This window comes from Trichechus manatus, unplaced genomic scaffold, assembly GCF_000243295.1.
Source record: "Trichechus manatus latirostris isolate Lorelei unplaced genomic scaffold, TriManLat1.0 scaffold00017, whole genome shotgun sequence".
NCBI classification, from domain to species: domain Eukaryota; kingdom Metazoa; phylum Chordata; class Mammalia; order Sirenia; family Trichechidae; genus Trichechus; species Trichechus manatus.
Window position 1 is genome coordinate 8,800,254 of NW_004443953.1, and position 27,781 is coordinate 8,828,034.

General features: G+C 35.2%; 1 protein-coding gene across 5 annotated transcripts in view; it reads right to left on the reverse strand.

Moving 5' to 3' along the window:
* The window catches only part of ASCC3 (activating signal cointegrator 1 complex subunit 3), a 414,547-nt gene that overhangs the window by 125,457 nt on the left and 261,309 nt on the right, over positions 1-27,781 (reverse strand). For all 5 annotated transcript variants that reach the window (XM_004372420.3, XM_023727600.1, XM_023727601.1 and 2 more), the window contains 10 exons: positions 27,062-27,287; positions 25,336-25,490; positions 22,973-23,071; positions 21,870-22,038; positions 12,902-13,122; positions 11,424-11,509; positions 9,503-9,669; positions 9,248-9,393; positions 9,001-9,121; positions 6,399-6,541 (listed from right to left, as the gene is read on the reverse strand). In XM_004372420.3, coding sequence (XP_004372477.2) covers positions 6,399-6,541; positions 9,001-9,121; positions 9,248-9,393; positions 9,503-9,669; positions 11,424-11,509; positions 12,902-13,122; positions 21,870-22,038; positions 22,973-23,071; positions 25,336-25,490; positions 27,062-27,287 — 1,533 coding nt within the window. The remainder of the gene's footprint in view (positions 1-6,398; positions 6,542-9,000; positions 9,122-9,247; positions 9,394-9,502; positions 9,670-11,423; positions 11,510-12,901; positions 13,123-21,869; positions 22,039-22,972; positions 23,072-25,335; positions 25,491-27,061; positions 27,288-27,781) is intronic.

Here is a 27,781-nt window from a genome sequence, read left to right on the forward strand (position 1 = left end):
GTTCCACTTCATTCTTGACGATTTCCAATTTTCCTAGATTCATACTTTGTACATCCCACATTCTGATTATTAATGGACGTTTGCAGCTGTTTCTTCTCATTTTGAGTTGTGCCACATCAGCAAATGAAGGTCCTGAAAGCTTGACTCCATCCACATCATTAAGGTCAACTCTACTTTGAGGAGGCAGCTCTTCCCCAGTCGTCTTTTGAGTGTCTTCCAACCTGTGGGGCTCATCTTCCAGCACTGTATCAGACAATGTTCTGCTGCTAGTCATAAGGTTTTCACTGGCTTAGTTTCTTCAGAAGTAGACAGCCAGGTCCTTCTTCCTAGTCATAGTAGATAATGATATGGTCTGCTATGCCAGGAATGACAAATGGAAGAGGAATGGTATTGCATTTACTGTCAAAAAGAACATTTCGAGATCTATCCTGAAGTACAATGGGTGTCAGTGACAGGATAATTTCCATATGCCTAAAAGGAAAACCAGTTAATAAGACTATTTCAAATTTACGCACCAAGCACTAAGGCCAAATATGAAGAAACTGAAGATTTTTACCAACTTCTTCAGTCTGAAATTGATCAAACTTGCAATCAGGATGCGCTGATAATTACTGGTGACTGGAATGTGAATGTTGGAAACAAGAAGGATCGGTAGTTGGAAAATATGGCCCTGGTGATAGAAACGATGCCAGAGATTGCATGATAGAGTTTTCCAGACTAATGACTTCTTCACTGCAAATACCTTTTTTCAACAACATAAACAGCCATTTTAGAAAATGCTATACTTGCCAAGTGGGCAAGATGTTCGGAATTGACTTGATGGCAATGGTTTTTTTCTTTTTTTTTAAGGCTATCAGTCAGCCTCCTTCCCAGGCCCTGCTGTTTTGTTCAATGGGAACAGGCACAAAATGGCTAAGGTGGAAGAGATGAAAGTTATACATGAGCTAAACACAGATTTCCCTTTTTTAAGGCGGACCTACCTATTGCCACTGCTCAATACCTAATAGTCACCAGATGCAAACAACCTGGGCCTATTATAAAGTGCCATACCCATGGGACCAGACAGCTATCCAGTAGTAAGGAGATTGTACTGGACACCTTCTACCATGGAGTGGACATCTATTCATCTCTACTACAAAAGACACATACTTTGGATTTGGATTCTCTTTTCCTGCCCATTATGGTTCTGCCAATAGCTTCAATGGTAGAATTACTGAATACATTATACATTATCATGACATCTTTTACAATATTGTTCCTGACTGAGTAACTCACTTTATAGATAGAAAGAAGTAAGACAACGGGCTGATGTCATGAGATGTGCTGGTCTTATTATGTTTCTCCTCAGCCAGAAACAGCTGGCCTTACAGAAAGAAAAACTGGCCTATTAAAGTCTCAGAAGGGCATCTAGGAGATAATACCTTGGCAAGGTTGGGGTATTATCCTGTAGGATGAGGTGTATGCTCTGAACTAGTGGATCATTAAATTTCTCTCTCTGCCAGAATAGATAATTCCAAAATCCAGGAAGTCAAGGTGTGTTGGTGTCTTTTGTAATAATGGCTAATAGTGCAAAATTTTTGTTTCCTTTCCCTGTAACTTTACCACTGCTGGTTTGGAGGCTTTAATATCCAAGGGATGCAGCTATTTACCTAGAAGCTGAAGAAAGGCCTGGTGATCTACTTCTGAAAATTAGCCAATGAAAATCCTAATGAATCACAATAGAATATTGTCTGATATAGTGCTGGAAGATGAGCCCCTTAGGGTTGGAAGGCATTCAAAATGAAAAGTGGCCACAACAATGGACTTCAGTAATATCAACTATTGTGAAAATGGCCCAGTACCAGGCAATATTTCATTCTGTTGCACATTGGGTTACCATTAGTTGGAGCTGCCTCTGGTAACTAACAACTATAACATACACTAAGTATATGTTAAATTCCAACTCCCAATCTCTCAGGAATGTGGGTTTAAGTCACTCCAATGGATAAAGAATCTTGATTATCTTAGGTGCTGGTTAAAGAAAAATGATACAGGTGACCGATGAAGGAGAAAATAAATCATAAATATCTGTTTGGCCCTAGTGTGAGCAGGTGGAGGGTAACTTCATAACTGAGTCAACTGGCTAGAGAATATTGAGATGGGATTTCAAAAGAAGTATTTCAAAACAAGTAGAGAATAACAGAATATAACCGAGAAATCCAGGACTTAGTGCTGGCTGGAGTCAATGATGAAATATTTAGTTGTCTCCCGTTGGGGAGGGAATGAATGGATTTTGTGTTATATGAGGGACAGCTGCCTTGTTAAGAGGAATTTTTTTTTGAAGTGAAGGTATGGGGAAAATGATGTGTGAGTGAATCTGGGCAGTGAAAAGACTGTATTTCCTTCTACTACAGAAGCCAAAGAGGGAAAGATACCCCATTTTCCTGCTAGAAACTAAAGCTCAGGCACTCAGACATTTCTGTCTTGAACTTAAAATTTGAGAAAATGATGCAAAGACACAGTGATAGTTTGAGATTAATGAGTAAGTGTGAAACTGAGAATTCAGTGACATGGCAGCATATGCCCAAGAACTTTTGAAATCAAAGCAAGAAGGCTTCGTAATGGTGAACAAGAAGGACATTATTATCAGGAGGTTTCCTGATACAGTATAAACTCCTATCAATAATACTCTTGAAGGAATTTTTCTGTTTCTTTATCTTTTGACCATATTTGGTTAAGAAGATACATTGATAATCATTTTGCTTTTGCCAATGGAAAAAAAAACAAAACAGAAAACAGAGCACATATATTTATTCTTGTCGTATTTTTTCTCCATTTCCTTCTGATTTGCCTTAGTTTTCTCCCCTCCCCTTCCTCTCTACCTCTTTCTCCATATCTACACACAGTTCCTGACTTAAGATCATTCAATTCCAGAATGATCTGGATATTGCTCTATGACACAGTCACCCTCCACAGCTGCCAGGATAATTTCTGCTGTGTCTACTCAGCCTCCTTCAAATGCTCAAGTTGTCAAAACTAGAGTCCAAACCAGAGTACCCATGTCCTGTCACAGAACACCAATCTGACACTGTATAAAAAGCAGCAACAGGAGTAGACGTTAAACTTCTTGCCCAGAACATTCTGGAGTGTAACCCATATAAAGGTAAAAATGTAAAAGAAAGTCTTCCTATTTTAAGTTAATTATTTAGGAGTTCAATAACTGAAAAGCCTACTTTATAGTTGGTTCTGATATAAACAAATAGAATTTATACAGTAGTCAGTTGCCAACTTTCTGAAATACTGATTTTAAAGACAGTTATAAAACAAAGCCTGGGTTCCCTGATTCTTGAGATGGGATTGGTGGAACAAAGCGTCTGGAAATGACATAATTTCCAGCAGTCCTATTTTAGCAATAAAAATCTATAAAACAGCAGAAATCATATAAATAAATTCTATGGTTTCCAATTCACATTGGTGATAAAGTTTTGTGCTAATAAAAAAATAGAGAAGTAATTCTACAAAATGGCTGAGCTATCCACAGTTCCTTGGGTCTGATATGTTAAAATAAAAAAAAAGTATTACAGTTGTACTAAAGCTGGGAAAAGCACATGAGGTTCACATTTGATGTTAATGCGAGTCATACATGCGCTAAATGCACAGCCTCTGTGTATTTTCAGCAAATACCCCAGTGTGTGTTCAATAGGTATGTAATTTGTATCCTGATTTCAAAGAGAGGTCTCCATTTGGAATACTTTTAGGGATAAGACACAAGATAAAAAAATTAAGCCTAAATAGATGCTGCACATAAAATACACTGTCAATATTCCATAGATACGTTTTTCAATATTTGCCACCTAAGTTAAGATACTAGTTTAGACATTAACAGGGTGATTATTTGGGCATATCAGTTAAAACGTGCAAGGACAAAATTACTTTGACAAAATAATTGTTTTGACCTAGAATTATTACTTTGAATAGATATGTGGAATAAACATACTAGTAACATTAAAAAAGTAATGCTGAAATTTGAAGGATAAAATAATAGTTTTTCACTCTACTTCAAGTAATCATGTGATATCCTTTATATGAAGTTAAGATTTAGGTCTGTTATTTACTAGTAATTAAGGTTATCCAGGGTCCTAAGTGAAAACATTATGGAGTATTAGTTAACCATTACATATTACTGTTTTTTATATAGATGATAGTAGATAGATAGATTAGATAGACAGATAGATAGACAGTATTGTCCAACCAGTCTACTAACCCTAAAAGAGTAATGAGGAACAAAGCGGGAGAACTAACCCTGAAAACTCTTAAGCCAGGATACTAGTAGTCTGGGGACATTGTTTTTATTTAGCTTGAACAACACCGTTCTTCTTCCTCAGGGGAGAATATGGAGGATGGAAAGGGTGAGGGGAAGGAAGTAATATACATGGATCAGATAATGTAAAGCAGTGCTCCCAGACAGTCAGCATAAAAATTTTTATTTGACCCTAGAAAGTAATTTTGGCATTACTGAGGAAAATACCTTTTCTTGTTTGCAATGAAAAAAGAATATGTGCATTGAAATCACATGAGACATTTTCCTTTATCTGCCAAACTTGTATCCTGGGCATAATTTGATTTTGAGTTGTTTAAGAGGCTTGGCAATGTCCATCCTAAATCTTGCAATCATAGAAGAGAGAATTGTTATTGGAGAGTGGGGGTGCTTGAATTTCCTTCATGAAGATGATGTCAATTTATGATGAATAATGACCTAAAAATATGGCTATATACCATGGATCTTTTAATAAAGGAAGTCCTTTAAGCAAGAGGGGAGAAATAATTCCAAATATCCCATCCCCACCATAGTTCTGTACTATTATCCTCAATACAGAATGGAGGATAACTTCCTGAAACCCATATATATATATCATTAATCAATAATCATTATATATATATAACCAATGATAAAGTGGTTTTAAATGTAGAATGCAGTATTAGAAAGTCCAGGCATAGAAAATGACCATGTAACAATTTTCTCACATATTGAGATTTTTTTCCATCTTAAGTCCATCTATGAAAATGTATTAAAAACACTGAGAAGAATAAGCGAGGAATAGCATTATACATTAAATTTATACAGGGGAGAAAAAATATCTATATTTGTAAGTAGAAGAAGGAACTACAAATAACTATATTAATGCTTGTATCATATAAAATGTAAAAACTTCTATTAGTAAAAAGATACCAAAATAAAAAGGCATGCAATGAACTAGAAAAAGTAGTTAACACAGCAGATGAAAGATTAACACGTCTGTGTATATATTAACACAAATATATGAAGAAAAAGTGATACAATATAAAGTTTTATATGCGTGTGTATTATTTCTTTTTAATTTGGTAAGGCCCTCACAGAGATCTGTAAAAAAAATGCTGTATTGAAATAGATATAATGCCAAAAGAAATAAAAAGACAAAAAAGACAACTAGTAAACAAATACATGAAAAATATTCAACGGCACAAAAATCAAAGCATATATTAAAACAATGGCATCACCTAGGAAAATATCTTTTTATCTATATCAATTTTATCCATAATAAATTTTAGATACATTTTATCTATAATATATCAATGAATTAAAACGAAGATGTAGTAAAACTTACTCTCATATATTGTTCATAATGGAAATTACTATTGGATTACATTACATGTATAATGGAATACGTTAATGGTGATTACATCAACTGGTATAATCCTTTAAGAAAGTAATTGGCAGTGTGTAGGAAAAGCTGTAAAAATGTTCACATTATTTGACCCACTAATTTTATTTTTAGAACTCTATACTTAGGAAATAATTCTAAATAAAGAAAAACCTTTAATAATAAAGATGTATATTTATTAAATTATAGGAGAACACTATGAAATAGCCATATAATGGAATATAATTGTGTAGACATAAAAAAGTATAATTATTTAAAATTTTAACGCTGGTTATTATCAAGTGACAGCATAACCACAGGGTTTTTATTTTTACATACTTTAGTTTTCTAAATAAAAAAAAATGAGCATGTGTTACATGTTTTTAAGAGTTAATTTTGTAAAATGACTGAGTTCCATGAGGGTAGGGAACACTGAAAGCTTATGAAAACTTAGTTGAATATAAAAAAATACACACGTGATGATGTTAAAGGAAAAAAATCACAAATGTCAATATATAAAATAAATGTTTAAGAGGAAAATACTGGAAAGAAGTATGCCAAAATGTTAGGGCTGTGCTAAGATGGCAATATTATGTATTTCCTGTTTATTTTCTCCCAAATGTCTATAATGTTATTCTATATTTTTAGTATCAAATAAAACTAAATATAGTTAAATATGTAATTTCCATTATAAACAATATTGACATGTAGAAGAAGAAGATAAAATATAGTGCTTACCTCTCTTTCATCCATATTCAGCCATTGCTTTGGATCTTCTTCAGTAGCCAGAAAGGCTATCAATTCTAAAGCAGTAAGGCGAGTCTGACGCCTCGAAGAGACAAATATCAAAACAGGTTTGGCTGGAGAATGGCTTCTAATTGCTATTTAAAAGTTGAGGAAAATCAAATGGTAAGTCACTTACACCCAAATCTGAATTTCACTAAGATATGGATACATAAAAAACTAATAAATGATTTAGGTGAATTCTTAATTTGGTCATGAAATTTACCACTATTCCAAGTACTACATGGATCTCACAGCATGCTGGACAAATGAGAGGAAAGGAGAGAATGCTGACTCTACTTAGGCAATATGTTGTCTAAGACAAGGAAGATATAACTACGCCTGCTCCAAGTTCTGTTCTGAGCTGCAGAGGAAGGAGACACCTAAAGGCTGAGACTCTCCATTAAGAGCTATCCATCGACACTAAATCTTGGGTTGAGTTTTCTGTTCCTGAGGTGTTGGAGATATTTCTGCTTGCCTCATCAATGATATTACAGGGTTAATTGGTCCTAGAGACAATAGTCATACAAAAACAAAACAAAACAAAAAAACCAAACTCGTCACTGTCAAGTCAATTCCAACTCATGGCGTCCCTATAGGGCACAGCAGAACTGCACCATAGGGGTTCCAAGGTATGGCTGGTGGATTTGAACTGCCAACCTTTTGGTTAGTAGCCGTTGCTTTTAACCACCGTATCACCAGGGCTCCAGTCATACAGGGTGATGAAAAATCTCTAAGAAAGGCCATGAAAAGTTCCTTTTATATTTGCCCTGTTGTCAGTAGATGGAAAAATTAGAGGAGAGTTTGCAACAATAAGCTGGTGAAAGATAAACAGAAGAATGTTTTCCCTCTGTTCTCTAAAAACCTACGCGTGATGTTTCAAGAGGGAAGATATGAAAATATAGAAGAGGGCTGAGGAGAATACCATGTCTAAATGGCAGTCAGCATAAAGAAGATGAGATGAGTAGTTTGATAACTTGAATAATAAGACTGAATGATATTTTGTAGATCAAATCTCAAAAAAATAAAATTACTTAAAAAGCTACATAAAGCATTTGGCCTAATTCAAAATGAGTTTTCTTAGCTATACGTAGGCTCCAAAATGCTGATAAGATGTCACAAGCAGAATTATATTTATTTCTATATAGCACTCTTAAAACAGTCAAAGACATTTAAAAACCTTATGTGAAAGAGCTCATCTGTTTTGTAATTTCTTGTTTGAAATGTGAGCTGCAGAATTTCTTTTTATGGGCTAAGAAACAAGGTTTATAAAGGAAATGTTGACATGACCTTGACTGTATCCATTCCCTAACAGTGAGAAATAAAGCTATCATAAAATCATATTTCTAAACTCAGTGAAATACAGTGATCCACGATAGGTATAATAGTTTATTAAGATAGCTGTTGTGCTGATACCATATCTAAAGAAGTATTTCAGTTATTTACTATTGATTTACATAACACAAAATGTTTCACTTCAATCAGTGGTATGCAATCAGCCATCCCTTAAATAGATACAGATATAAGTAATCTCAACAATACAAACTATGAAAAATAAACTCATTTATCTTATTTCTCACTCTTTCCCAGTTTATCAGAATATTACAGAATGAAAATGGCAATGCTTAGATAAATAGTATTAGAGATATAACGTATAAAATATACATACTAGTACAATATTGGCATCATTTGTACACATAATCATGAATGAATCTGTCCCTTTTTTTAAACCTCAACATCTAATGGATTTTTGCTGCTACAAGAACAGGTGTGGCTGAACAGCTCACAGTAGATTTATTGTTCATTAGTGATTTTGTACAATGCTTCTGCTGAGGTGTAAATAATCTGAACTGCCAAGATTGGTCTCTAGCTCACAATCAATACTTTGCTTCTGTCACAAGGCTAATTACAGCAGCTAAAAAGTCACCTCACAACTGTCACCTCACAATCAACAGCAGTTCACATTAGAGAATTTATTTTGGAGGTTATTTTTAATTGATATAATAAATATTCCTTATGCAGCCTAAACAAAACATGTTTTAATAAAATAGGAGTGTCGTTAAATCAGTCCTGCTTGCCTAATTTGGCAGAATTGACTCAATGGCAACGGGGTTTTTTTCCTAATTTGTTAGGGAGAGAAAAATTAAACATTATAAAAAAGCACTGAAAATTCTAAGTTTTATGGTTTTTGGTAAAACTAAGATTATTTTTACTGTGATAGTTGATTAACTTCAACTACTCTTTATCATTTGTTAAAGCTAACTACCATAAGAAAATACCTTAATAGATAATATTAAGAGCAATTTGATTACTTTTTAAAAATTATATACTTTTACTTTATTCTACTACAAAAACATTATCCTTTATGAAATCTCTAATTTTAAATAGTTAATTAAGCATATATTTTTAATCCTTAACAGCTGAGATAAATATCTTTGGATATTTGTAGACACTGAAGTAGTTATCACCCTTTCAGAGAAGCCCACACTAATTAGAATTCACTTACTTGCTACCATGTAAAATGGTTACTATTTCCTTCCAAGAACCTGAAGCCTACCTTGAAACGTAGGTTTATTCATACTAGCCATACGAGGACAGTAATGTTGACCTGGGAAGCCTTGAATGTGAACTTCCAGTGGAACTGGGCGTACAGATGGTCGGAAGTTGAATAAGCCCATCTAGAGTACATATGAGAGAAATCATTTTCAGTTTTTATATTTAAGTTTATGAGATTATAGTGCCTCTTTTAATGTGGCCACCTAAACCACACTGTTAAATTCCTGATTTATCAGTCTTCCACATACCTGCTTAATATTGAGCCAGTCAGCAAGGTCTCTAGCATTAGCTAAGGCAGTGGAAAGACCAACTATTCTAACAGGCTTTTCTGTGTGCGATGAGATGAAATTTGTTCGAGATACGATGACCTCTAGAACAGGACCTCTTTCCTCCCCTAGGAAATAAGAATAATGTACATTAATCATTTAACAAGCCCTGATGCTGGCTGCTTCAGGTATGAGACATGGAGTTTGTAAATTGGCTTTAGATACAGGGGTACCCACCGAGCAGATGGATCTCATCTATGATGAGAATAGTGACTTGCTGAACATAGCTCCTATTTTGCCAGCTTCTGCTGACTCCATCCCACTTCTCTGGTGTAGTGACGATAAGGTCAGCCTTGGCAATGGATTTCATATCAGGAGTCACATCTCCTGTTAGTTCAATAACTCTGGAGAGGAATAAAAACGATCCCTTTAACTTTTCAGGTACCACATGACCTTGGAAAGGCAAAAAAATATCTCTTTCACAATGAAATTTTATAATGCTTAAAACTATTTCCCTTTCATTTCTGAAATCTTCTGTGCACTGAATAAAATACGTTTCTAAGAATTCTAAGATACTTCCTCCCACAAAATAAAGGATGCGTAAATTCATATCACTGACACTGATAGCCTCTAACTTTTATGTAGGTCTGCAAAGGTATCAAACTTTGATATCATTATGTTTACAGAATCTCTAACCCATGAGGTTTTATAGAGTTGAACTTACACATTCTTCTCCATAGGGCAGAATAAACATGCTTTTAATGACAGAAGGTGTTAACTTATTAAGACACAGAGAGACATCCATTAGGAATACGATTACACGTAAGCTCATTTCTTAGACAAAATTTGTCTATAGATAGTATAGGCCATTCAAATATATAAAAAGAAAGCCAGGAAAAAGGAAAAAAAAAAAAAAATAAAGACAAGCCAGAGCAAATATGTGCCACCTCATTTTGAGAAGACCTCACTCTTACAGAGGCTAAGATGAAAAAATAAGAGATATAATATAATTTTTAACACCTATGCAAGTGATAGATAATGGACAGGAAAACCTGGAGGCTCATTCCAAATTTTATATAAGCACCAAATAATTTCTGTATTTGGTGTTAACACTTGCAAAACAGAAAAAAGGGCAAGACTAGTTCCTTCAGTGTTCTGAAAACTTATTTTTATTTATATCATTTTATTTTTATATGTTATTTATTATTTGAATATCTAATACATTCACATGGTTCAAACAATATGTAGTGAATTGTCTCCATAACAGTCCTATCACCCAGTCACCCAGTTCTCATTCCCTGACACAATCACATATTCATATTCTCCACCATTTTTTTAAAAAAAAGTAGGATATTTCACTTATTTTATTTTTTTACATTATTTCTGGAGATCATTCCTTTAGTACATAAAGAGTTCATTCTTTTATACAGCTATGCAATATTTTTTTATTGTACAAATGTACTATAATTTACTTAATGATGCCTTATTGAACATTTGGAGCCCTGGTGGTAGAGTGGTTAAGGGCGTAGCTGCTAACCAAAAGGTTGGCAGTTTGAATCCACCAGTTGCTCCTTGGAAACCCTATGGGGTAGTTCTACTCTGTCCTATAGGGTCACTATGAGTTGGAATTGACTCAACAGCAATGAGTTTGGTTTCTGGTATTGAACATTTAGGTTACCCGCAATCTTTCACTATTAAAAACAATACTGCTGTGAATAACCCTGTATATTAAAATATTAATGGAAAAATAAAGCATCATGCTCTTCAAATAACTTCCTTTTTTTCTAAAATAATTTACATGTAAAATGCCTTTTAAGCTGTTTTGGAAGTTACTCTTGATATGAAAGAAAAATAAAGAGATATAACTTATTTTTCATTTGTTTTAGATTAAAAATATTTTCATAAAATTATCTTACCAAATAAAAGTGCTCATATGAAGTAATTAAAAGGATTTAATTTCTCAATCTTAAAACAATCCTGCCAGTATATTTAGAACCAGCTAGTTCAGAGGTTATGAAAATATTAATAAAATTTTAATAGTAGTAACACAAAAGATTATGAAAATTACTACAAAAACATTTAATAATTCAACTCTTTATATTTGTCACTCTTTTTAGACTATTCAAAGCGTATCTTTTGAGTAAAAGTAAGAACTTACTTTTTACCAAGTTTTTCTTCTATTCTAACTTTCCAGTCATCCATTCTTTCACGTACAAGGGCCTTTAGGGGTGCAATATATACAGCCTAAAAATGGGGGAGGTGGGCAAAAAGGCGCTCATGAAAATAGTGACAGTATTTTAAAACAAAACTAGATTCCATGAAATTTGTTAAAATACGGGAGTGTAGTTTTAAAATATGTCTTTCAATACTGAAATACGTTAGTTTCTAATTTATGGGGAAAAGTCATTAGCTTACTGAAACTATATTCATCCAAAGTAAGACAGAAATATAATACATCATAACATTTTCTATCATAAAAATATTGATATGGACAAGTTTTAAATATCTTCTAGAAAGTACCAGAGGCATTTTCTCTCAGCATTTTATAATGAAATTATCTCCTATCATAATGTGAACAAATAAAATGAGATAATACATTACATAAAGAAAATTAAGGTTTTAATAAAAATAAACATTTTTCCTAGTATTATGACAAGACTTATCAGAGTTCTGTGTAACTCTTTCATGAAGGAAGTTATTTTGACATTTTGAAGACAAACTGTTTATATTTTAATGCAGACTTTATGGAAGTCCAATCACACATTTTAGGTGTTCAATCTTTTTTCTTTTTTAAAAATTGGTCTTTAATAATCTAAACCTATATATAGATTATCCACTGAAGAAAAAATTCTTCCCTATATAAAAGATTTCAGATTTAGAGTGGAGTTCTATTGTTGCATTAATATGTCTTCTTATGGATTAATACCATATAAGAAAGAGACTGAGAAGTAGAAACTTAATACTAAGCAAGGAAGAAGAGCCACTAATTGGAAATCACTGAAAAATGAAATTAAAACATTTCTGAAATCATAAATGATGAGGAAAATAGCATATATTCCAATCACAACATCTCTAAAATACCTCTATCATAAAATGTGAAGTGCTCCCACAATTTAAAAACATTATTTTTCAAGAAGTTTAAAATCAGTACTTATTTCATTTACAACACTGCTTAATATTTATTAATTATATCAATGGCTATTTAGAGAAATATGGAATTAAAGTCATCTATATATTTCCTATGTATAATCACATTGTGTTTACTAAAGTATTAGTACTTTTTTCATAGGCAAAGAATCTGATTATGACTTATTACATATCTTATAAATAGGGCTCTGAATTAGGTATCTTACAGTGAAACTGCCTATGAACTGTAACCATCTTACAATGAAGAAAGGACACGTGAGCACCACTATGTACATTAGCAATCCATCTACAGCAGAATCAACTTTGAGGTAAATTTTCTTGTGGCCAATTTCTCTAACATGATGCAGTACCTTCCCCCTCCTGAAAAATTCACTGAGAGAGTAATAAATCTACTCACTGGGTCTGCCAGTAGGTTTAGAACTGGCTAGTTCAGAGATTATGAACCACCTTTTCTAACTAAATGTAAGCATGGGATTCTTTCAGACAAACCTTTGAAGTGGGGTACTTGTTGAAGACTCTGAAAATGGCTAACTCAGCTGCAACAGTCTTCCCTGATCCCGTGGGTGCTCCAAGTAGGACATTACAGTCTGTGTGATACAGTGTATGAAATATTTGTGTCTGCACAGGGTTAAAGTGGGTGAAGTTATACAGGGCTTCATATTCTTCACATCCCAAAGCTGTGACTGGTAAAGGTTGAAGATCCAGTAATTCTGAAAAGAGGCAACATGTACTGTTATACAGTAACTGAGAAATATGCACAATACTGAATACTATATTTTAGGGAGGAAAAACTACAATGATCTTTAGTACCTTAGAGGGGAAAAAAAGCTTAAGAAGAGATGCTTGCACATCAGTTACAGATCTTTTTTTTTTTTCCTTGTTACTACAATTATAATACTGACATACTGGACCATCTTCAGTGAGAGTTCTCTAAGCCAATTATAATGTTATCTTTCTCTTCCAATTAGGAAAGCAACTTGAATGATAAGTGTGTGAAAATAGTCACATAACAGAACAAAAGTAAATCTACTCTAATTTGAAAGAAATGAAAACCATTTGTAAACTTCAGTTCTGGAATGGTTACTAATAACAAATCACTTTTGATTTGCTGCACAACTGACCAAGCCAGAGTGATTGAGTCAGGTGCTGCTCTAGCCAATGGAAAATGAGAGAGAATCCTTTCCAATCTACTAAGAAAAATGACTACAAAGTCAATTTCTATCCTTAAACTTCTCAGAGTTTGAGGAAAGTTTCTACTGTAAGACAGTATTATAAATGCAAATAAAACTGATAGAAAAAAAAAAAAAACAAAACACATTCACCAAAACAAAAGCTTCTATAAAAGTAAGTGATATGATCAAATTGATTATAAGTTTTATGTGTGCCATTTCCCATCAAAGAAGGTTAAGACACGTCTGAAGAACTGAACAGAAGTTCAGACTGTGAGCCTAAATTAAATTATGTTTCCTAGTCTAGGAGGTATTATAAGATAATATGAGGTTTAATAACTTTGGAACTAAAAGTATTTCTCTTTTATCCATTACCTTTCTATGGCAGAACAGTAACTGGGGAAATCACCTGGTGTTTGGTTCTTCCCTGTGACATCTCCATTCAACCACAAGACATTGTACTGCAGAGGTTAGCAGCAATATACCAACCTAACATAAAGATGCCTAATTTTTACCTTTTAAGTATATCTGCACACCAGTGAAAGAACTCCTGAACTCTAGGCAAAAGACTGAGAAGAGAGTTCAAAAAGGAAAGAGAGTATTAGCTGTGGTGTCTCTCTCCTTCCCCCACCTATCCCTATCTACAGTATATGTTGGTGGATAAGAACAAAGAATATTTCCTTCAGAAAGTCAGGTATCAGAAATTACATGTTTCCCACTTGAAATTTTTAAAGGAGGGAGAATCCAAAATATGCCCATGTGGAGGGCACAAAGGTTGCTGTATGGCACTCTTGGGCAAGAGAAGGCAGATCTTTTTTTCAGCTTCTGAGAGAGGCTCCAAAGTGAGTTTGTCTAGAGAGCTATGGGGCCTGTGAAGGGTGTGGCGGCACTGAGCTCGGTGAAGAGAGGGCTACGATTGTCAAGGGCTACACAGTGCTGTGGAGGAAGCGAGGGCTAGCGTAACATCCATTCAGCTCTCTGGGACTATGCAATCTATGTAGGCTAGGGAAGACTTGATCAAAGGACCCTGTCTCTCTAAATTAGCACCCTTTTACATAGGCTGCTTAAATTTTTAGTAACTTAGAATAATTCCAAGAAACATGGGTGGAGTATTAAAACTGGGTAAATAAGTACTGCACTGAGAAAACCTTGAAAGACACTAGATTTCGTTGTTACCTATAATGTACAATAAAGGCCTAGGGCATAAGAAAACTAAAATGATTTAGAGAAGTACAGTTATATATCCTTGAGGAGACCCTGGTTGGTGCAAACAGTTAAGCACTTGACTACTAGCTGAAAGGCTGACAGTTCGAAATCACCCGAGACACCTTGGAAGATAGGCCTGGTGATCTGCTTCTGAAAGGTTACAGCCTTGAAAACCCTAAGGAGTAGCTCTACTGTACATACATGGGGTCCCCATGAGCCGAAATCAGCATAAATCCTTAAGAACTTCACATACCTTGTCTTTTCCCATTAAGGTATCAGTTAGAAAACCAGATGGCAGCTTTACTCTCAAGATTATTTCATTGGAGATGATTCTACTCATTTGAAGTTTTAGTGAGAAAAAAAAAAAATCAATAAAGGATATGTGGTCTGTGTCCTGAGTTGGATATTCACAGTACAGTTTCAAAGTGGAAAGCATGGTGAATTCACTTATCACAAAATGTACTTAGAAGTAAAAAAACTAGTATGTTTATAATCTTTGCCCCACTGCACCACTCTATTACCATAGGTAACTGAAAACCAACTGCATACTTTCTATGCTAGACTATAATCTCTTAAATTTTCTGTAGCACTGAAAATCAAGATGGAAGAAGGGAGGGCACTATAAAATTAAGTGCCAAATAAAAGCACAGATTTACTCTTACTAGAGATTATAAATATTTTGCATATTTACTGACTATTCTAAATTAAGATGCTTTACTTCTATAAAAGATGAAGATTTTTCTAGGTTGATTTGGGCTCAAAAGGACGCCTCTATATACTTTGAGCCAAATAGATCCTGGAATCATTGAGGTTACATGTTATATTGCTAATATCAACTGAGATGTCATGGTGGTGCATTTATTGCTTTTGAAAATGTAGTTAGAAATCAGCTAATTATATAAATAGTGCTCGGCCACTCAGCAGTGATTAAATGAGTACTAAAATATAATGTTAACACGTTAAAATAAAGTGCTACAGTCAAAGAGACCTGGAAGTGATGCTGATAGCACATATTTCAAATTAAAGCATGAAACATTTTTATATATTTTGAGTTTCAAGATTTCATCTCCCCCATGCATCTATAAATTTGAACAGAAAATTTCAAAGGGCGGCTCGAGAAGGCAAAGTATTATAACGAAATGTGCAAAGACCTGGAGATAGAAAACCAAAAGGGAAGAACAGGCTCAGCATTCCTCAAGCTGAAAGAACTGAAGAAAAAATTCAAGCCTCGAGGTGCAACCCTGAAGGATTCTATGGGGAAAATACTAAACGATGCAGGAAGCATCAAAAGCAGATGGAAGGACTACAAAGAGTCACTGTACCAAAAAGAACTGGTCGATATTCAACCATTTCAGGAGGCAGCATATGATCAAGAACCAATGGTACTGAAGGAAGCAGTCCAAGCTGCACTGAAAGCACTGGCGAAAAACAAGGCTCCAGGAATTGACGGAATATCAATTGAGATGTTTCAACAAATGAATGCAGTGCTGGAAGTGCTCACCTGTCTACACCAAGAAATTTGGAAGAGAGCTACCTGACAAACCAACTGGAAGGGATTCATATTTGTACCCATTCCAAAGAAAAGTGATCCAACAGAATGCACAAATTATCGAACAATATCATTAACATCACACATAAGTAAAATTTTGCTGAAGATCATTAAAAAGCAGTTGCAGCAGCACGTCAGCAGGGAACTGCTAGAAATTCAAGACAGATTCAGAAGAGGATGTAGGACAATGGATATCACTGGCTGATGTCAGATAGATCATGGCTAAAGAATACCAGAAAGATGTTTTACTGTGCTTTATTGACTATGTAAAGGCATTTGACTGTGTGGATCATAACAAATTACTGATAACATTTAAAGGATGGGAATTCCAGAACACTTAATTGTGCTCACGAGGAACCTGTACATAGATCAAGAAACAGTCATTCGAATAGAACAAGGGGATACTGCGTGGTTTAAAGTCAGGAAAGGTGTGCGTCAGGGTTGTATCCTTTACCATACTTCTTCAATCTGTATGCTGAGAAGCTGGACTGTGTGAAGAAAAACGGGGCGTTAGGACTGGAGGAAGTCTCATTAACACCCTGCGATATGCAGATGACACAGCCTTGCTTGCTGAAAGTGAAGAGGACCGAAAGCACTTATTGATGAAGATCAAAGACCGCAGCCTTCAGTATGGATTACATCTCAACATAAAGAAAACAAAAATCCTCACAACTGAACCAATAACAAACATCATGATAAATGGAGAAAAGACTGAAGTTGTCAAGCATTTCATTTTACTTGGATCCACAATCAACACCCATGGAAGCAGCAGTCAGGAAATTAAATGACACGCTGCATTGAGCAAATCTGCTGCAAAAGATCTCTTTAAAGTGTTAAAAAGCAAAGATGCCACTTTAAGGACTAAGGCGTGCCTGACCCAAGCCATGATATTTTCCACTGTCTCATATACATGCAAAAGCTGAACAATGAATAAGGAAGACCAAAGAAGAACTGACGCCTTTGAATCAGTGTTGGCGAAGAATATTGAATATACCATGGACTTCTTTACAGAAGAACTAACAAATCTGTCTTGGAAGAAGTACAACCAGAATGCTCATTAGAAGCAAGGATGGTGAAACTTCGTCTCACATACTTTGGACATGTTATCAGGAGGGACCAGTCCCTGGAGAAGGACATCATGCTTGGTAGAGTAGAGAGTGAGTGAAAAAGAGGAAGACCCTCAATAAAATGTATCAAAACAGTGGCTGCAACAATGGGCTCAACCACAACAACGATTGTGAGGATGGCGCAGGCCAGGCAAGGTTTCCTTCTGTCGTACATAGGGTCGCTATGAGATGGAACCAACTTGGCAGCACCAAACAACAATAGATTTCACATAAAAACATACTTAACTAAAATAAAACTACAAAACATGTACTCTTCAATGAGAAAATCAGTAGATACTGCAGTCTCATTATTTTTCTGTGTTGACAAACCTTTTCTGCTCTGTCAAGATACCAAAGTGGAATTAAGCTTTAATATAAAGTGTCTTTCCTTAAGCTTTGCTAAGATAATAAACATGGTGCAAATCTGACAAAAATGGCAAAGTTTAAAGTCACATTAAGGCTTTCTTTCATTCCCAAAAAGACTAACAAATAATATGTTCCTTTAAAAACAGAACTGAAGGACTTCCGGGCAACATGGCGCTATAGACAGAAGCACTGTGCCATCCCTCCACAGAAAAGATCTGAAAAACTAAGTTAAACAGAGACACACGTCAATCCTGAAACCCTACTCATCAAATGAAGAGATAAAGAACTCAGTCAAGCACCGAATGGAATAAGAAACTGACCAACAACAGAGAGCAAGGAGAGATACACGCAAAGGTCTCCTATCAGCTACCGCAGCACAGATCCGCCATCTTGGACTCCTATTGGAGATCAGTGAACAGGGGGTATGAGAAAGCAGCTTCATAGTTTCCAGCAGGAGACAGAACAACCGGTAACCAGCGATATACACTTTCCCACCCCCATCTTTCTTCACCCCCACTCGGCCTCCTCTGCTTCCTGTGGCCACAGTCTCTTGGTCGGGAAGCACCGGCTTCACCCCGGTGGCGCTTGGATTCCATTTGCCCGTGCTGGCCAGCTCCGAGTGCCATTTGTTGGCTGCTGGTGTTGCTTTTTTCCACATTTTTAGATTTCTTCCTTACCTCTCACCAACCACCCCCCCTTCTCTCAAATACCTGGCTCTGTGTGCCATCTTTGCTTCTTCCTGAAAGGCTGGGAAACACCGCTCGACTGTAAAACTGCCTCCTGGCCAGTGCCGCCACACTGGTGGGACCCCCAGGGCTTTTTTTGTTGCTTGTTCTGTTTTGATTTGTTTGTTTTCTTTTTCTTTTCTCGGCTTGGGAGCCCCTTCTAGCCAGGCAGTGCTCCGAGGCTTGGGAGCTACTCCCTTACTGTGCGTAGACGTACAGTGACATCCCTGGGGCATTTCTTTTTTCTTGTTTGTTTTTTTTTCTTTGTTTTGTTTTCTTCTCTCGATTTTTTCCTTTTCGTCTTTCTTCATTTTCAGTTTCTTATCTCTCTATAATTACCTTCTCTTCCTGTCTCCTGAATAACTGGTGCTGTGTGACACCTCTACCTCTTCTAGCCAGGCTATACTTCACAGCCTGGGAGCAACTTCCCAAGTCCTACCAGCCACACCAGTGGGATCCCTGTGGGCTTTTCTTTTTTTTTTTTTTTCCTCTAATTTTTTTTCCTTTTTTTTTAAATTGTTGTAGTCTAAATGAAGTTTACGTTTCAAGTTAGTCTCCCATACAAAATTTTATACATACATTGTTACGTGACCGTAATTGCTCACCCCATTTTGTGACAGCACACTCCTCTTTTCTGTCCCTGATTCCCCGTGTCCAATCAACCAGCTCCTAACCCTCTCTGCCTTCCCATCTCACCTCTGGACAGAAGCTGCCCCTTTGGTCTCTTGTATCTACTTGAGCTATGAGGCACACTCCTCATGAGTATCACTTTATGTCCCACAGTCCGGTCCAATCCCTGTCTGAAGAGTTGGCCTTGGAAATTGTTTTAGTTCTGGGCTGATAGAGAATCCAGGGGCCATGCTTTCCAGGGTAACTCCAGTCTCAGTCAGACCAATAAGTCTGGGCTTCTTATTAGAATTTGAGCTCTGCACCCCATCTTTATGCTTCACTAATTTTTATTTATTCATTTTTCCTTTTACCCTTTTTCTTTTTGTTTTTCTCCATTTGTCAGTCTCTCATCTCTCCACTCCAACAGCAACCTCCCTTAGCATTCTTTTTTGTTTGTTTGTGTGTGTGTATGTTTTTGGCCCCTGTTCCTCTCCCCTTTCCCATACCCACCTTAGCTCCACACATCACAATCTCTCCCCTCCTTCCTGCCTACCTGCACCATGCATTAAACATCACAACCACACGCAGCACAGGCACGGCCTACCAGAACCTGCCCTGCACTGATTCCTGGCCTACCCTGTCAGCCCTAGTACGTGCCACAAACAACCCATCCCAGCAACTCCCCTTCAGTTGGACCTGACCTGCTGTACCATAACTGAGTGACTGACCCTGCCCATTGGAGAAGGAGGTGAAAAGTATCGTGCCCACAGAAGAGCAAACAACAAAGGATGTAGAACAAAATTCTAACACACAAACAAAGACCAGACTTGCTGTCCTGACAGACTGGAGAAACCCAGAGATTATGGCCTCCGGACACCCTTTTAGCTCAGTGGTGAAGTCACTCCCGAGGTTCGCCGTTCAGCCAGGGATTGGACAGCCCCATAAAACAAAACTGGACTAATGAGGCACAGCAGTCCAGGGACAAGGACTAGAAGGCAGGAGGGGACAGGAAAGCTGGTGATAGGGAACCAAGGTTGAGAAGGGACAGTGTTGACACGTTGTGGCGTTGTTAACCATTGTCATAGGGCAACATGTGTACTAACTGTTTAATGAGAAACTATTTTGTTCTGTAAAACCTTCATCTAAAGTACAAAAAAAAAAAAGAATTATCTATGTGAGATCAAATTGACAAAAGCAACTCAAAAGGTTTGATCGGAAGCCTAGAGAACATGAGTTGAAGATAATGGTGATGCAGTAATTTCTATTAGAAAAGGATAGTGAGAACAGCAGCACAACTGGAAGAACATAATCAATGGTCACTGAATTATACATGTAAAAATTTTTGAAATGGTGTATCTTTGGCTATGTATATTTTCACCAAAAAAAAAAAAAAAAAGTCCTCCAAGGTTGAGAAGGGAGAGTGTTGACATGTTGTGGGGTTGTTAACCAATGTCATAAAACAATATGTGTACTGACTGTTTAATGAGAAACTATCTGTTCTGTAAACATTCACCTAAAGTACAATAAAAAAAATTATTAAAAAAATAAAAATAGAACTGGAAGTTTTATTCTGAATTGGGAGTCAGAGTTTGTCTTTGGAAGAATTATATGGAAAAGATATATTTTTTTTTTTATAATTAAGGGCCTGCTGAAATCAATACTCGTAAGTTATGAATATTCAATAGGACCAAACAAACTTAATACACTAATTAATTAACAGATTAGTTTCAGGAAATTTTTGAAACAGGAAATTTAATGGGGTACAATGAAAGTATCATTGTAAACATTTATTCATGAACTTTTGTTTCTTTAACAAGTCAAAATAGGAAGGCATTTGCTCATGTTATGAATCTAAAATGGATTTTTGTCAGTTATAACAATGAAAAGTAGTGTTATAAGATGACGCATATTACCATGCGCCCTTTTATAATGTTAGTGTGGAGGAATAGAACTCATATAAAAGGTACATGTAGTTTGCAGGACATGAACTGACTAGAGGTATACCTGAATCCATTCTGGAGTGACATAATAACATGACTTCTTGGTATTGGCACTTTTTTTGGTGTAGAAGCACATCAGATGGGTAAAAAATAAATAATTCACTTAAATTAATTAACACACTAAAAATAAGTACATTGTAATAAGCATAAGGAAAATATGAGTATCTCAAAAGTTTCACAGACAGCACAGATTAAATGACATTTATAATAGAAAAGGAAAGAGATATGGTGAAATCATGGTAATTTTATGTAAAAATAGAGACAAAGGCACATAGAACAGACATAGCAAGTCTCATGTTTGGTAGAACTATTAGAATTGGACTAGGTTTAGTTTAATGTTTTTGGAACTCCCTAACGGAAGTTAAGGCCCATCATTATTAAGCTCTATAATATATATATCAAAACCATACCAAACCCATTGCCGTGGAGCAGATTTCACCTTACAGTGACCCTACAGAACACAGTAGAACTGCCCCATAGAGTTTCCAAGCAGTGGTTGGTGGATTCGAACTGTCAACCTTTTTGGTTAATAGCCATAGCTCTTAACCACTGTGCCACCAGGGCTACATATTACTAATTTTGAAAAGTCTCTTTTCAAAATACATTGACAAGTAAGTTGGATTTTGACTCATATTCAGATAAGTTTAATGACTTTCAGACACATCAACATTTACTAAAACAACAATTTTGGGAACTCACTGATTCAAGTTACTATCTAACATGTTACCTGTATGAGGAGGATGTCTCTCTGGTAGAATCAGATGTTGAAAGTTGATAATACATACGGCCTCAGCTCCTAACCACCTATCAGACACTGCTCGGATGTAGTATTGGGAAGGAAGAGGCTCAAAAATAGGGATTGTAAATACCAGTAGTTGAGCTTCTTTACTAATGACCTAATGTGAAATAAAGATGAAAATGAATATGGTATTCTAGTATCACAAAGGTTTTATTAGTCTATTGTTAATACAATGGCAAGAGGTACTAAAAACAAAATAGTATCTTAGATTTCTAAACAGCTGATATATTCAGGTACTTCAGAAACTTGTGGATGGTTACATTCTGAAGATATCTGATGTAACAGAAAGTAAAATTTATATTTACTGTATATTATTTACATATGCATATCATTATGTATTAACAGGTTACTAATGTGACTCATCATCAGACTTCACCAAACTTCACTTAATAACTTAATGATTTTACCATATCCAATCACCATATATTTACTTAGTACTTTTCTTTAAATTATATCACTACCTTAAGTAGAATAAAAGAGTCACTTGGCATAAATAGGTTATCGTGAAGACAAATGTTAATGAAAACAAAACATTGCTATGAAATTCTACTGTTGCCCACCTAAGGTTCTCAGCCTGAAGCCTGCTTTCGCTTTAGTAAAAAGAAAAATTACGAATGAAGCATTAAAGACATGCTAGCATCAAACTGAATCTTTCTCTTGGGATTTACAGAGAATTAAAAAGGAAATGACATTTCTCTATGTGATTAAATACTCTTTAGCACTTGTGCATGTAACACCTAAAATTATTATTTATTCCACCTGTTGTACATATTCAACACCTTTGGAATGCATGCCACAAACCATGGTAAAGATTACAACTGAACTTCTCAAACTAAGATCTCATGGAATATATCAATACTAAAACATTTAATTACTGTTTTCTTTTAAATACAAACAGAATAAAAATTTATAAATAAAACTTTAATGGCACTATGAAATTCTGGAGAAATAAGGTAAAAACAGAAATTGTTATTTAGTTTATGTTTTATTATGATAGCAACATAAGAATATACCCACAGATACATATTTACCTGTTTTTTTAGAATTAAAAAATACTCTGAATGATAAATATGATCATTTGTAGGATCTTCTACCCAAATCCACCAGGGTTCTCCTACTGTCCCATGGACCTAGAAGAAAAATAGTATCCTTAGACTATGTATATCAAAACTTACATAAAAGAAACTGTTGTTTGCATATTCAGCACCCATTTCTCTCTCTCGCACAACTTTACCGATATATAATTTATATAACATAAAATTCATTCATTTAGAGTATACAGTCCAGCTGTTCTTAATACATTATTTATGGAGTTGTGTAATCATCACCATAAGCTAATTTTAGAATATTTTCATCACCCTCAAAAGTAACCTTATACCTATTAGCAGTCACTTCCCATTTCCTACTACCACTGCTTCTTCCTTCCCACTAAGCCCCAAACCACAAATCTAGTTTGTCTACAGATTTGCTTATTCTAGGCATTTCATATAAATGGAGTAAAACACGTGGTCTTCTGTGAGTGGCTTCTTTCACTTATTGTGATGTTTCAATGTTCACCCATGTTGTAGTACACATCAGTACTTCCTTTTTATTGTCAAATAAAATTTCATTGGATATACTATATTTTGTTTATCCATTTCTTTCTCTTGCACAGTCTTGGTCAGTATTCATCTCTCCCTCCTGTGACTTAGAAGAAAGTGACTTCATCTCTTGGCATAATCTTGATTAGCATAAGGCAATCAACTCATGGCATTCCCTTGACAACAGCTTGTGGTCAGAGATCGGCACATGATCAATACTTTGGTCTTACAGTCCATGCTTTGAGGTAAGGAGATGGGTATGTGTTTCCTTCTCTCTGTTAAATATGAGCATGGAAACATGAAAATATTTGGGAAACAGTCCACAGTGCCAGCAGAGCAAAGAGACAGAAGGATCTTGTGCTCTGGACGACATTATTAAACAGAAGACTCAGTCATTCTTAGGGCTTGCTCTACCTGTGTACCTTTTATTATTGTTCGAGATAATGTACTTCTTTGTTGCTTAAATCAATTTGAGTCAAGTCTTCTATTTCTATTCTTACAGCTAACAGCATTCTGATAGTTAACTATAAAAATAATTAAGTACTCCATCTTACTAATAAATTAAACCAAATTATGCAAGATTTACTGTGGATACGGGTAAAAGAAAACTGAAAAAAAGATGAAACTTTTATAAATTTCATAAATAGTCTGTTAATATACACAATTTGAAATATAAATTTATGGATAATTATTATTTTATATTTTATGTAAATTTTATATTTATAGAAATATTAAATATAATTTTTATCATCTAGTCCTCACAGAAATTCTGTGAGAAAGATAATCATTATATATGTTTACAGATGAGAAATCTGAAGGAATGAAAGGTTAAGCAATTTACTGTTTTAATACCAATGGCAGAATTGGTTTAGAAACACGACTAATTTTAGAGCATATGATTAAAAAAAAATTAATTTGTATTAAAGATGTACTAATGTCAAAAAATGAAGAAGATATTTGCATACATTTAACTAGACCTTTATAATAACCGTGTGAAATAAGCACTACTATACAATTAACTGATTTTCTTGTCTTCCCCTAATAGTTTCTTGAATGCAATGACTGAGTGGACACAGACAGTGGACACAGACACACACACACAGACACACACACACCCCGCTAAGATACTGAAGGAGGAAAAGAAGGAATAAACATAGCAACAGGAATTTGTTGGGAGCCCAGAAAGGACATTTTCAATAGGTACTATGTTCACAACACTACTGAATGTTCAGAGAAGGAAAATAACTGAGAAAAAGCCATTTACTATGGCAACCAGGCAGTCTTTTGTGATCATTGAGAAAGTAGTCTTAACAGTAAGAAACAGGTGACCAGGAAGTAGAGGAAAATGTAGTGTAATCTTTTTACAAGTATGGTATAGAGAAGGATAGATAATAGTTTGAGAGGTATTAGGATTTAAAAATGGCTCTTTTAGCATGGATAATCTTGAATTTCTGGTAGGCTAAGATGACAGAGTCAGAAGAGATGGCAAATGAAGATAACATAGAAACATGAAAGAAGATAGAATATGGCAAAGTCCCTATGGAGCTGAATCCACTAAATCAATGTTCAATGTTGAAATTTTAGGTTTCTTAAATGCCCTGAAGGTGTCATTGGTTGACATATATTACTACATTATATCACATGTTTTTCTTGAGAATGACAGTAAACACTGCTATGATGTTTTTAATGGATCTTCTGAGAGCAATATATATTCTTTTTAGAGGATGACTTGGGAAAAGATGTAAGGAGGTGTAGCTGAACTTGTAGAACAGACATTTTTGTATAACACAGATACAGGTATTTTCCACTTCTACCTGATCATTCCATGTGAAATCAGGACAGATGCTGAGTGTCACCCGGAGGACAGTCCGTGTGATGGGCTGAATGGACGCTTCCATCATAACAGAAGGAATCTGATGAACACACTGTTTGACCTTAAGTCCAATATTCACATGATGCAGTATGTGACCTGCAAGAAAAATATCACATAGAAGAAATGTGTCTAGACAGAAGAAAAGCAGTATAATCTGACTTGTAAATGGGGTTTCAGAGAAGGTGATTTTATTGCTTGTTTTATGATTTGCTGTGTAGAATAGCTGACATTCTTGACCTGGTATGTTTGAATATTTTGTAATAGTTAACTTGAATTAGCAATTCATAGCTCTGAAAACCAGTAGCAAGGTTTCTTTGGCTATTACTAGGGTTCTTCAAAGTACTGAGACTTGATAGTGTTTAAACTACTATAAACAGATACACTTTTCTTCTAGTTAGTTTATGACACTGTAGAGAAATATTTAGTATTTTGTGAAAACAGCCATTCATTTATTCTGAGTCTATTTAAGAATTCTATAACCATATGGGAAATGCCTCAGTAGTCAAATGCAACTCACTCATTCATCCCCATTTCCAGAAAACATAAAGATAAAATATAAAATATGGTCAGTCTGGCACAAAATTAACCACTCATATATTTTAATAAATGATCAGATCAGTTTCTTGAATATAGATATGTTATGGGTGTGCCAAGGAGCAAAGCACAAAAAAGTGTAACTAACTAAAAACATTTTTATACTCTAGTCAGAGCAACTGAGTGAAAATAGATTGTATCTCATAGCACCAAGAGTTCCTGTATGTTTTAGTTCTTCAAAATAGAATTTTTTTAAAGAGTACTTATGAATAAATCTAAACATCTTATGTTTGCCCATATTTGAAACTAAAGTTGCTTCTCCTATTTGGATAAAATATTTACATGTCACCCCAATGTGAGTACCCTCAACTTCCCTTGTTAATACTCCCAATTTCTCTGTCTTTATTGATACTTCCTTTCTTCCATTCTGTCTTCGGAAAAAAAAAGAAAAAGTATTCCTCCTCCTCTACAAGCCTCCTTCACATCTTCGGACTGTTTGCCAGCAGGAATCCACTCTCTCATTTCTCTTCACACTGACTCCTTTCATGTGCAATGTCTATCCTAGTCATAGCTGATATATTACCTATTCAATGGATTATATATTCAGCCAATAAAATGTTAAGATATATGGGAATGTCTGTAAGATTAATTTATCAATATTATGTGAAAAAAGCAGAATACCAAATGCTATGTACACACTGATACAAACTGGGTTTAAAGGTATATATTTGTGCAATGATGAAGCTCATTTAGAAACTCTGCAGATATATAGAGTTTAATGTTCATATTTTTTTGCTGTAATACTGCTGATATACATAATAAATGACTTTGAAATGAATCAAATATTAAAAAAATAAAGAATAAAACTCATTAATTCCTCATTTACATCTAAATATATATCTGTAAAGTACTCAATTTAAGGGTTAGGCAATCTAAACTCCATTTTAATTGCTAACCCAAGTAACTTCATACAATTTGGAGGGACCTCTGCTTGAGTTTAGATAAATAAAAAAGAAATCTAATTTGTTAGAAATGTATCCCTAGTAATGTGAAAATTCACAATACTTTTACATCTAGTAAAATATTTTATTTGCACAGAGCAATACATTCAAACAATTTTGGTTCCTTCTTACCTATTTCATCTTTCCTCATGTCTTTCAGCTTATCCACACTAAGTTTTTTTTCTTCTAATCTTGTGAGAATGTGTGGTGGTAAGACTGAAAATTGTCTCAAAGGGCTAGCCCAACCCCAAAGCCTCTTGTCGATGACTTTACTAAGATTCAGGAGCCTGTAGGTCATGGCAGGCCATCGTTTCCTCAGAGCAATTTCAAAAAGAGCACGGACAATTCTACCTGCGTTCTGAAGGGTAAGAAGAGGGAATTGGTGGTTAGGCTCAATGTGCTTTTAAACTTGTCAATAATTTTATTATTCAGATGTAGTTTCAAAAGAACTATAAGTCAAGCTTCATCCTTTAGTTTTGGGGCAACAGGTATTCTCACAGGACCTTAATTATCCTTACTGTTTCTATGCAAGAATAATCACATCCTTTATACATGGCTATTAACTATTTAACTCTGGAAGGGTAGCCTTTTTTCCAAGTTCTTAGGAAACTCCACTCTTCTAGTCTCTAAAAAAGGAATGAAGTAGGAAGACAGGAGGCATGCATGCAAAGTATTTAAAAGGCTGTTAAGAGTTGAGGATGGCCCTGGGGACACAGTGTAATGATTAAATTTAAGCAGCTATTTACAGGAGAAATAGGGAAGATTTTGGGACCTAGTCAGGGAGAAAAATTAGCGAGAGAAGAATGACAAAGGAAATGTTGATGACTGCAGCTACCCATATTAATGGCTCCC